At 31.7% G+C, this 13,285-nt stretch overlaps 2 protein-coding genes across 2 annotated transcripts in view; both read right to left on the bottom strand.

Moving 5' to 3' along the window:
• The window catches only part of LOC143234511 (kinesin heavy chain-like), a 367,254-nt gene that overhangs the window by 280,983 nt on the left and 72,986 nt on the right, over nt 1–13,285 (bottom strand). The window lies entirely within an intron of this gene.
• The window catches only part of LOC143234898 (uncharacterized), a 42,767-nt gene that overhangs the window by 15,943 nt on the left and 13,539 nt on the right, over nt 1–13,285 (bottom strand). The window contains exons 7-11 of the mRNA XM_076472590.1: nt 8,732–12,739; nt 7,783–8,151; nt 5,995–6,213; nt 2,390–2,620; nt 39–264 (exon numbers count right to left, since the gene is read on the bottom strand). Coding sequence (XP_076328705.1) covers nt 39–264; nt 2,390–2,620; nt 5,995–6,213; nt 7,783–8,151; nt 8,732–12,739 — 5,053 coding nt within the window. The remainder of the gene's footprint in view (nt 1–38; nt 265–2,389; nt 2,621–5,994; nt 6,214–7,782; nt 8,152–8,731; nt 12,740–13,285) is intronic.

The following is a 13,285-nucleotide window of genomic DNA, read 5'->3' on the forward strand; positions in this document are numbered from 1 at the left end:
GTATTAAACAATCAAGTTATATGAGACTTGTAACTTGCCTCTCTGATGTTCCACATGCTTCAACTTCAAGTTGTTTATTTCTTCCTCAAGATGGCGCTTTAAATTATTGAGTTCTTCTTTGTGTTTTTTCTCAATCTTTTCCTGCTGATTCTTCAAAATCAAACTCTTCTCTTTCTCAAATTCAAGCTTCAAGGAGGCAACAAGTGCCTGAAGTTTTTTCTCATTGCAGCTCTGTATTGACTCAGTCTCTTCTCTTAACTGGTCCTATAAGTCAGATGCAGTTACTGATAATCAGTTTTATACATTATTAACTTCCAATCACAGTAACCTACAAACTTAGAGAAACTTAAAATCACCTTGTTATCAGTATAGCTAATTAAACCCACCTATTATATATCTATTATATAGATTATAATGTACTGTTCCTTACATGGGTGTTCTCACCATTAACAATACTTCTGGCCATAATTCCAATAGCATCTTATAAGGTTCAGTTACCTCAGAAGATTTAACTTAGTCTTAAAAACATAAACTAATGTCACAAAACAATCTCTATAAAAAAGAATATGACAACATTCAATATACTAAATAGGAATAAAATATTAATTACAGTAACAAATAAGAATATATTAAAAGAAAACACAAACACTAGTTGCCACCTCAGTCCTTTCACGGCAAATGGAATGTACATTTCCCACTGTTCCCACCCCCTCATTACAGCTGTGACAAATAATGTTTCTCGTTGTCATTCAAAATTGCTGCATGTGATGTATGGAAGTAAAATAAGTTGGGAAGTATTTACGTACAACCCACCTGATGTTGATATGTGGTTTCCCTAATTATTTTCCACTCAGCCCTTGAGTAACGAACGAAATACTTAAGCAGAATGAATGACAACTGTGTGCCAACCGTACCCACATTGCTAGAGCAGTGAGTAGTAACCCTAACTACCATGTAAACATGCTCGACTCAGATAGCTTAGAGGACAGTGAAAGTGTGTCGTGTTTAAATGTGTGATGATGAAGAGACAACAAGACAACACGATGATAGACCTCCATCTAGTTAAGATGATGAACCTGGACCCACCAGAAGAAAGTGTAAACACATATAACAGCTACAGTGAATGGGTTAAACAGTTGTTGTTGTAGTAACATTCTTTAAGAAGGGGAAACCTTGGTATCACATTACCTAACACATCCTTCAATCAAAGAAAAACTGATAGATATGAAAGCAAAATATAATTTAATATCCATGAAAATATAGCAACCCTAAATGTAATACAAAGAAAACAAAATATAATCTTAAAACATTAAATCATATTTTAACTATCTCCCATAGTAAACACATAGAGCTGGCCAAAAGACATAAATAACATCAGAACTTCTGTAAAAGATGAAAAAGAAAAACAAGTCTTTTTATTATTATTATTATTATTATTTAAATGCCATTAATATGGCCTTATTAATAGAACTATTATACAGTTGAATTAATTATGAACAATATTGACTTAAAACTAATAGTTTCCAAATCCAGTGGTAGTCAATACACTGAACTGTTCACTATTAAGTAATATCCATAAAGTTAAAATATTGCCACAAACATTTTTAAAAGCTTGTGATACTCTGTTAAACTTCTAAACCCATATTATTATGTAACAATAATGTTGACAAGTTTTACAGAGAAATTAATAAATTATCTTGATAAAATGCACAACTAGAAACTTCAGTTATTAAAAATCAGCGAGGTTACAAGATCTAGCCAAAGTAATTTCAAATGTTACCAATAACTAAACTTTTTCTCTTTTCTTTTATCAGTTTCTCACCAAACTGAAAAGGGAATAAGAAAAAATCTAAAAACCAATATATTCTAATTAAGAAATCTTATTATTACCAGGTAAAAAAGTAAATCATTTATTTATGAATAGTTTTAAAATTCAGTGAAAGTAGTACACTGGCTCAATTTTAAATCGTTTTGGATTATTACAAATAACCATCTGTTTTCAATAACATTCTGATACTCTAATTTTTAATTAATTTAAGTTTATAAAATTGCATTGAATGAATAGAAATATTTTCTAATCAAGCCTGGCCACAAAAAAAATTACAAACCAGTTACAAGTTAAAAAATGAAATTACTAAATGTTCTTAATTTCAAATACTAAAACTTCCATAGCAAAAAAGAATGATTTGTTTTCCTTAATGTTTTTATTACCAATGGCATGTTGAGCGTATTATTTATATAGATAAGAGCAGTAGACTTTTAACCATATTTTATCCTTCATGTGTTCACATGAAAGCAATGCATACATCAACATACTCATGTTAACATAGTAAAAACAGTCACAAATAGCTGAACACCAAATATGCACTCCTTGCAATGTCTAACATACCTGAAACTTTGTTTTGATAGCCTGAATTTGTTCTTTCTGATACTTTTCAGTCTCCAGCACTATATTTTCTAGTAGTGCCTTCTGGTTGCAGGTCAATTCATCCATCAACCTTCTGACATGATTCCTAAGGCACTCTTCTGACACAATTTGCATTTTTGCTTCTTCATTTGATAGGGTTAACCTCTCTTGTTCCCTTTGCAACCTTCTATTTTCTGCTTGCAGAGCAGCAATCTACCACACAGTAAACAAAGACATTCTTTAATTCAGCAAAAATTAACAAAATAAAGTAAATCTATGTGTAATCTTTCAACTGACAAACAAGTTTCTTGTCAGTATTTAAACTGTTAACATACATTCATTAAGTTCAGCACAATTCAGTCCAACATGAAATGTTTCCACAGCTTCAAAATTGTATTTATATACACCCACACTACACTTATTTGTTTAAAACTAATGACTGAGGTTATGTCAACAAAAAGAATATTGTTAAGCCTAAAAGTGCTTTCAACCATAACTGTAATCTTCACAAAAATTCTGTCAGAGTAAAAATAAAATTTTAAACTCTTGATATTTGTTCTTAAACATGTGGATTACTACAGTTTTAGATATTTTCTAATAACAAGTAATTGATCATGTTCTTCCATAATCAAAATTTAACATTTTCTTAAGGTGTTAAATGACCTTACTACACCAACCTCCACTAGAGGGCAGCTTCTGACATCTTTGGACTGTGTTAAGTAGTGTACAAACTTTATTAAGTTGCACTACCAATGTCATCATTTTTAGTTTTAATTATTTATTCTAAGTAATTAACATTGTTAAATAAAGCATGGCATATATTTTAGGTAACATTAGGTAAATACACTGATCATTTTTTGCTAACAACATCAAAGAAAGTAACAAACACAGTAGATATAATAATTTATCAATCTTTTTTCTCTTCTGCATCTTATGTTAAAAAACTCATTAAGTAATAATAATAACATTTTCTTTCAGCTCAGAATTGTTACTTGTAACAAAACAAACAAACTCATCTGCTGAATAACAATGAACTACATTACATCACTTTTGTTATGAATATATAGCTTAGTCCATACAAGAGGAAGAATCTTCAACTGTTGATATGTAATTTAAAATACTGTCTAAATCTTAGTTTTATCAGTTTACTCATGATTTTCATTAATCTTAGTGCTTCACTATACACAACAGACCAACTAAAGTCACTGATTTCCCATTTTATTGTATTTTTAGAGGTTAATATTTTCATTATAATTAAACACGATCAAATGTAACTTTATTATAATAATAATAATAATAATAAGGTAGTTGGATATTGTACATGTTTCTTATTTTTATTATTCTAAGTATTTCAGGCTTCTCATTTTTCTATTGTTCTTGGAGGAGGTTTCAAACTAATTGCTATCATTCCTTTATCTTGTTATGCCACTAAATATATCAAATTATTGTATCTCAAATGGCTGGTATGGGTATTAACACTTATATTGATAAGGAGAGAACAACATTTCGACCTTCCTAGGTCATCTCCTTATCAATAAAAGTGTTAATACCCATACTAGTCATTCTAAGATACAGTTTTATTTTAAGTGGGTTTCTTGTCATCCAGAATATCAATAAAAATAAGGTCATCTCCTTATCAATAAAAGTGTTAATACCCATACTAGCCATTCTAAGATACAGTTTTATTTTAAGTGGGTTTCTTGTCATCCAGAATATCAATAAAAATAAGGTCATCTCCTTATCAATAAAAGTGTTAATACCCATACTAGCCATTCTAAGATACAGTTTTATTTTAAGTGGGTTTCTTGTCATACAGAATATCAATAAAAATAAGGTCATCTCCTTATCAATAAAAGTGTTAATACCCATACTAGCCATTCTAAGATACAGTTTTATTTTAAGTGGGTTTCTTGTCATACAGAATATCAATAAAAATAAGGTCATCTCCTTATCAATAAAAGTGTTAATACCCATACTAGCCATTCTAAGATACAGTTTTATTTTAAGTGGGTTTCTTGTCATCCAGAATATCAATAAAAATAAGGTCATCTCCTTATCAATAAAAGTGTTAATACCCATACTAGCCATTCTAAGATACAGTTTTATTTTAAGTGGGTTTCTTGTCATACAGAATATCAATAAAAATAAGGTCATCTCCTTATCAATAAAAGTGTTAATACCCATACTAGCCATTCTAAGATACAGTTTTATTTTAAGTGGGTTTCTTGTCATACAGAATATCAATAAAAATAAGGTCATCTCCTTATCAATAAAAGTGTTAATACCCATACTAGCCATTCTAAGATACAGTTTTATTTTAAGTGGGTTTCTCATCATCCAGAATATCAATAAAAATAAGGTCATCTCCTTATCAATAAGTGTTAATACCCATACTAGCCATTCTAAGATACAGTTTTATTTCAAGTGGGTTTCTCGTCATCCAGAATATCAATTTATTCTTTCACCCTTTCCAAAGAAGCAAATTTTCAATTTCCACCTAAATCTATTCTTCTGTCAAGAATATACATATCTCATTCAAAAGAATGATTTACAATATTTGAAACTGCTCATAACTTATGTAAAGACCTTAAACATTTTTTCATACATTTAAAAACCATAAACCATAATATACCATGTGGTCAATGCTCAAATTACAAGATATTCATCATATCATTTATCTCTTCAGCTAAGTTCTAAGAAAAGTTTAGCAACACAATGTCATATGAACAAATCATAATATACCTAAACAGCTCCTTCTAAAACAAAAAGTAAACCCTAAAATATTTACCTCAATCTTGTAGCCAACCTCTAAATGTGTAACATGTTACCCTAAAATATTTACCTGAGTCTTGTGACTGGCCTCTAAATGTGTAATATGTTACCTAAAATATTTACCTGAGTCTTGTAACTGGCCTCTAAATGTGTAACATGTTACCCTAAAATATTTACCTGAGTCTTGTGACTGGCCTCTAAATGTGTAATATGTTACCTAAAATATTTACCTGAGTCTTGTAACTGGCCTCTAAATGTGTAATATGTTACCTAAAATATTTACCTGAGTCTTGTAACTGGCCTCTAAATGTGTAATATGTTACCTAAAATATTTACCTGAGTCTTGTAACTGGCCTCTAAATGTGTAACATGTTACCCTAAGATATTTACCAAAGTCTTGTAACTGGCCTCTAAATGTGTAACATGTTACCCTAAGATATTTACCAAAGTCTTGTAACTGGCCTCTAAATGTGTAACATGTTACCCTAAGATATTTACCTGAGTCTTGTAACTGGCCTCTAAATGTGTAATATGTTACCTAAAATATTTACCTGAGTCTTGTAACTGGCCTCTAAATGTGTAATATGTTACCTAAAATATTTACCTGAGTCTTGTAACTGGCCCTAAATGTGTAATATGTTACCTAAAATATTTACCCGAGTCTTGTAACTGGCCTCTAAATGTGTAATATGTTACCTAAAATATTTACCTGAGTCTTGTAACTGGCCTCTAAATGTGTAATATGTTACCTAAAATATTTACCCGAGTCTTGTAACTGGCCTCTAAATGTGTAATATGTTACCTAAAATATTTACCTGAGTCTTGTGACTGGCCTCTAAATGTGTAACATGTTTTGAATGTTGCATTTCCAACTTATTCTCCAACTCTTTCATGGCTTTCTTATGCCTCCTGTCCATCTCTTCTCGAAGCAGTCTAAGATCCTGCAAGGCCTCTGCTGTCAACCTTCTCCGCAAGTTTGATAAGGCCTCTTGTTTTTCTATTTCTATCAGAGTTTCTTCACTTGCTTTTTCCAACTAAAAATCATGCACAATATTACAATAAACCCTTGTGTTACAAAAATATGACATGTGTACATAGCTAAAGTAATGTATGTCTGATTTATTTGATTGTTTTAAGTAACATATCTCTAAAATATTAAAAGAAGTTACCTAAAGGTTAACTTTCAATTAATTGTGATAAGATGCTGGAATAAAATATTCCTGTATTGGTAGATGAATGTAGAAATGTACGTAACCAAAAACCTAAAAATTAAACAAGAACCAAAGGAAAAAAATGCACCTATAGGATGCTTTTTGTGCAAAATAACACCCAAGATAAAACAAAAAAGACAAACAATAAAATTAATATATAAGGAAGTTCTGGCCTTCAGTTACGATAACCGATACAGTTACGATAACCGATACATACAATGTTTCTAAACTTTACCAAGAAACTTTTTCATCATTGTAACATAACAGTAACTTTCAAATCTCCAAAACTAATTATGTAGATCAAACAAAAATTAAATAGTTTGTGTATCATTGTACATACATTCATCTTATAACTAAACAAGCTGAATGTTTGTCACACAACAAGAAAAAGTAACTAATTTTTATTCTCAAACTGTATCAAAATAAACGTTTTAAGAACACTTTCTCTAAAAATTAATAATTTAGTAACAATTCATGTAGCGAGAATTACTATCGTATTTCTAGCATTTCACAAAAATATTTTCTGTTTACTTGGTCTTTTTTTAAGGTATTGTCTGATTAACATTCTAACTTCTGTATATTTTTTAATTATGTTCAAATGTTCTTCCTTTATAGATTGAATCAGGCAAAAATTTAATTATCAAAAACATCCCTGCTTGGTTGACTGCATGACCTTGGAAATTACTAACTGATGCAGTGATTTTTGATTATGAGTTTGGGGTATTCTCTGTGGACCGTCTTCCTGGTTTGGGCTTTGTTAGCCTGCCAAGCTGAGGTAGTGCACTTTAATTTGGGAATTTTCAAACTTGAAAGGTGCTGCAGCTAAAACATGTGGGTTATCCTGGAGTTGTGGCCAAGGGTTTCAATCATACAAAATATAGTAACGTTGAATCAATGTGTCTCCTTAACAACCAAGCAAATGTAATGGGAATTTCAGCCAATACTTATGACTTCTATGCACCAGCAATACCAATTATGAGCCCAAAGTAGTGCATGTTCTATTGTTTTATACATTTTCAAAAGACAATTTGCTTGTCGTGGCAGAAAGCACAATTGTTTCATGCAAACTGCATATGGATCAGTACCTGAACGTTCAAAATATAGGTGAGACAGAACCAATACTTTTTTACCTTTACAAGGTACATACAGTCAAAAAAATCAGACTTTTCCCAAGATTTCTGTTAGATGGCTGAACACACTTATTAAATAACATTACCTTCTTTGAACATGTTTCATAAATTTCCATGAACCATTATTTTAATAAAAGATGCCAATATAATTATGCTACCTTTAATGCATGATATGCTAAAACTTGCTAACATAATTCTATTAATATTTAAACTATTTACTGTAACATAGGGGAAAAGGAAATGTAATACAAAATTAACACACTTCTCTTTGCATACTCTCCTGTTGCCATTTTTTCAGGATTAAATCTTTCTGTTGTAGTTCTGCTTCCAACCTCTGATTCTGGATAACAAACTTCTGCAGTTGCTCCAGGAATTTTAGTTCTAATCCTGCAACTTGCTCTTCAGAAAGTTCACTCTGACAACTGTGTTCCTGCACTGGTGTGTATTCACTAGTCTTAACACTCTTCAAGAAAGCATTTTTCACCACCAGTTGAGTCTGCTCTAAGAAACTTCTATCAGACAAGATGCCTGAAATATCAGAATAGGTCTGTGTATGTTGTTCTATTTCATTACGTAGTATTTCTCCTTGAATTTGTAGCTGGTTCAGATGACTATAGAAATGTTCCACATCCTGAAACGATAAACAAACTACAGTTTCTTCTGACCTTAAAATGTTTTGTAAAAATTAACAACTGTATATCATTCTTCATCACATAAAATAACATAATATCAACTCAAAAAAACATAAATCTATTATCTAATCACCATTCAGTAATACTGTGGCCTTAAAAGTTAATAAGTCTTGTCGAACCTAAGCATTTTCTGCCATAACATTTATCACTAGGTTAAAGAACCTGTTAAAATAACTGAGTGATAGTTTTTCTGCACCATAAAAATAACTGCTATGCAGTATTATATGACAGACAGATTTGGTTATGATTAAGTTAAAAGAATAAATTCTAATTGTTTTTGTTCAAGTAAAAACTAACAACAGAAAGAGTAAATTTATAAAAAGAAGTTATGTCCAGTTTAAGACATAATTTACAACAATCTAATTTGAGGCATTCATCCTTTTTAACACATGCTAAATTGTGACATGAAGGTTTATGTTCCTTCTAAAATATGCCACCCACTAATCTTAGACCACGTTACCTGTTGTTGTAACAACACAAAGAAATCAATGTTCATATTAACAGCAACTTTCCTCTTACCTTGTTAGCAGAGAAGTTTTCTTTATCCAAAAGCTTCCTCAGGTTATTTAACACTTGTTTCTGCTCCCTAAGCTGATTAATAAACTTTTGTTTCTCTTCCATAATTGTTTTGCTAATATTTACAAGATAATCCATCTTGTCACTTAGTCCCAGCATTTCTTCAACAGATTTCTCTAAACCCTGATCTCTTTGACTTAAAGAACTACCAATGCAATCTGTCCTAGTCTGAGAGCATTCTTTGACAACAATTTCATCAAAATAGTTATCTACTTCAGAAACATCTTGAATTTGTGTAGCTCTGAGCAGAATCTGGAGATTTATCAATTCCTGTTTGGTTTTATGGTTTTCAAATCTTTCATTCATTAACTCTGACTGAGTTTTTTGTTGTTCTATCAAATAATGCATGACTTGGTCTTTCAACTCTTCCATCCGAACAAGTAGATCATTTCTACCTTGATCTAACAGTTCACACCTTTTGGACAAGTGTGCAACAGATGCTTCGAGACCGTTTCTTAGTTCCACTTCTGATTGAAGTTTCGTTCTTAACTCAGAAATTTCAGCTTCAGGCACTGCAAGATCTTCCATCAAACCATCCATCTTACTGCTATGGACTTTTTGTCTTCCTAACTGCACTTCTTCTTCTAAAGCCTTTTTAACAAACAACAATCCACTAACCTGAACTTTAAGTTCTTCCAGCTTAGCTTCAAGCTTATGATTAGCTTCCTGAAAATTAAACACCTGCACCATCAAATCTTGTTCTGATTCTCTCTTCTCTTTTAAAAGCTTAACAACTGTTTCTGTATGCTTCTCGGACTTTTTTAATTCACTTTCTAGTTCCTTTAGTTTAGTGTCTGTGTTGTTATTCTTTTCCAATATCACTTTCAATTCTTCCTTTAAACAATCCAGAACTTTATGTTTTTGAAGTAGTTTTTCATATTTCAGTTTCCACTCTCTTTCAGTTACATCTTTTTCTCCAACAAAACTCTTTGGATCAATATTATAAAAGGCACTTTGGTCACCTGAATTAGCAGCTTTATCTATCACAGTCAATTCTGAAGGCAATGGATCAACTAAAGATAATTTTGATATTTCTTCACCAATCTGAGAAGAAACAGTGAAATTCGGTGTTTGATTCCAACATTTCTGTAGTTCATATGTTTGCTCTTCCAACTTTTGTTTGGCTGCCTGCATACTTTCTAGTTCTGATTTTAACTTCTCCATCTCAACAGTGTAATAATCTCTGGCATTAATTAGCTCTCCTTCCTTCTCTCGTAGTTCATTACGATGTATTTCTTCTAGTTCCAGTACTTTCTCTTGCATCTCTGCCTCATGCTTTTCTTCTATTTCTGCTTTCAGTGTATCAAAATCTAGCATATGATTTTTTCTTTTCTCTTCAATCTCCAGTAATAGCATATTATTTTTGTTCTTGTATTGGTCTAATAATTCAGCCATCTTCTTAACTTTTTCTTTTAAATCATTTATGGTCTGATGACTGTTATGTAATTTTTCTGTTAGTAGTTGAATACTTTCTATTATCTTGGAAATATCTTCAAACTGAAAATTTCTAACAGCAAACTCTGCCACGTCTGTACTAGCTTTTAACAAAACAGATTTTATTTGGTCAATAAAAACATGATATTCATTAAGGTTCTTTTTCAAGCTCTCATTTTCAAGGTCCCTTTTTTGGTATGAAGCATGCAGAGTTTGTCTGAGAAGTGCTTCAGAGGTATGAACGTTCTCAAGTTCTTGCGAGAGTTCCTTGCACTTTGTCTCGAACATATCTCTTTCTCTACGGGAATCTGCAAGCAAGTATTTAATTTCGGACAGTTCTCCAATTGATGTCTCCAAGTTCTCCAGTTTTTCTTTTAGATGCATTTTGTCAGTTTCAAGGCACTGAAATTCCTCCTTTAACTTATTAAAATCTTGTCTTTCATTTTCCAATAAATAAATTTTATTTTGAAGTAAAATCACATATTTTTCAAATTTTTCTTCAATCTCTTTTGGAACAGCAAAGTAAAAACTCTTTTCTAACTGTGAGACTTCTGGAGTCACACAATGAGATGTGTAGTCTTTGACCACTTTTTTATCTCTTGTAAGGTCTTCTAACTTCCATAATATTTTGTCCAAGGTTGTTTTCTGGTCACATGGTTCACCCTCTGTTTGTGATGTATTTGCAAGTAGTTCTTTCACTTGGTATTGGTACTCACTTAGTTTTTCATTAAGACCTTTATTTTCTGATTTCAAGCAGTCATTTTCGTTTGATAGTTTGTCAACCTGAGATTTCAAGTCAGCTATAGTGTACTGATTCTGTAACTCTACATTTTCAAACTTATCTTCCTTGGTTTCTTTTAGCAGTCCTTGTAACTGTTGAACTTCTTTCAATAACTGGTCCCTTTCTGATACCAGCAAATCATAATTCTGCTGTGATAACAACAAGTTTGTTATCTCTTCAGCTAGTTTGTTTTTTTCCAAAACTACTTGCTTGTAATCCTCTTGTAAGTGTTCCAAATGTTCCACTTTATCTAGCTGATTTTTCTCAGACATTTCCTGGTCATATTTCTCTTGTAAATGTTCTAACTGTTTAGATAGTTGATGTTTCTCAGACATTTCCTGGTCATATTTCTCTTGTAAATGTTCTAACTGTTTAGACAGTTGATCTTTCTCAGATACTACATGGTCATATTGTAAATCTTGGAAGTGTTTTGGCTGTGTCATTTTTGGTTCCTCTCCTTCACATTCAAGTTCTATTGTTCTTTCTAATTTTTTTACAGATTCTTGAGATAATCTTTTCCCATTTATGGAAATCATTGTCTCTTGCAGTTGAGGGTTTTCTTCTAGTGCTGGGTCATTATCAGATATCCAATTTTGACAATTATTATGAGCTATTTCAGTGTAACTTCCTTCTTCATGTCCCAAGTTATTGATTTTCTGTTTCAAATCTTTAACCTTATCATCAGAATCTTGTAGCTGAATATTTAATAGTTCTGCTCCATCTGTAGCTTCTTCAAATTTCAAACTCAAAACATTGTTCTGTTGAAGTAACTCTTGCTGAATGTTCTTACATGCAACTATTCGTAAACTTTTCTGCAATATCTCTTCTGGTGTCGTTAATGATTCTAGAAACTCGGAGTGGAATTCTTTACATTTTTCATCATCTAACTCTAGTTTTAAAGCATTTATGCATTCCCTCAAAGACCGTACATTTTGCAGTAGTTCGTTATTCATTATCCAAACAGACTTAAACTGTAAACACAGACTGGTGAAGTAATCCTTTACCAAACTTGATAGTTCATTCTGATTGTTGTCTGAAGAGCTGGCTTTACCTTCAGTCCCAAACAGTTCCTCTTCCGTACTTTCCCTGTTATCTAAATCTAAAGGCTGAAGACCAAATTCCCGTCTTTCTGAAGTATCATCAAAAGAAGTTCCTGGTGGCTGAAGCACTAACAACTTACTTGTTTTTTCAACTAGTTCCACCTGGTTCTCTGTCTGTCTTAAATTACTCTCATTTCTAACCCTCTCATCTTCTCCTATATTACTTTGAGCATAAAACGCATCACCACTAACTATCTGTTTTGCTTGGGTTTTATGACAGTCTTTAAACGTAGACAGCTGCTGTAGTAAATGGTCATTTTGTTCCACAAGAAATTCACACTGTTTCATGAAATACAACAAATCACTGTGGAACTGATCTTTACTATCTCCAGCTCCTTCGTGACTAGAGACGTAACTGTGCCCATTTGTCAAGTGTTCGTTGTCAGAACAAGATTTAACCTTCTTAAGTTCTTCATTTAAATTATTTCTCTCAGCTATGGCAGCCTGAAGTTTTTGTTCTACTGCACTGACTTCAAAATGTAACTGCTTCAACATTTCTGCCTTGATTGTCATAATATTCTGACTATTTTCCTTTTCCAATTTTACTTTCAAAGCTGTTAACTGCTGATCAACAGCCCCTGACGACTGAACATTCTGTTGTTTTTGTTTTTCTAACTCCTTTATTAACTGTTGAGCCTACAAAGCAAAGAAAAAAGTAACTAAATCACTTTATATAGTGTATGTCAACTTAACATTTTAATTTCTTGGCACTCTTGTCATTACAATAATTTTGAAAAATATCCACATGGCTTTTAAATTATGAAAAATTAGACTAATACTTGACGTTTTACAAATACTACAACATATGCACAGTACCTTCGCACTTTAGGTAGTACAGTTCTTTAACATTTTCTTATAATTAAAAGAACTAAAACTGTTAGTGTCACAAGAAAATTAATAAAATATGATATGAAGATTTTATGCTGTATGTTGATTGTTGTAAGGAAAAAATGTATTAACATGGGAAGCCACAACCACGTGTGCTTCATGATCAACATCTTCTGAAGCCACAACCACGTGCTTCATGATCAACATCTTCTGAAGCCACAACCACATGTGCTTCATGATCAACATCTTCTGAAGCTGAACATTTTTAAACATATTAGTTAGTGTTAAATAAGAATAAACTTTTAGAAAATTCATTTATACAATTTAATGTTATATTAATGGGAAAGAGCATTG

This window comes from Tachypleus tridentatus, chromosome 12 (genome assembly GCF_004210375.1).
Source record: "Tachypleus tridentatus isolate NWPU-2018 chromosome 12, ASM421037v1, whole genome shotgun sequence".
Classification (NCBI taxonomy): Eukaryota; Metazoa; Arthropoda; class Merostomata; order Xiphosura; family Limulidae; genus Tachypleus; species Tachypleus tridentatus.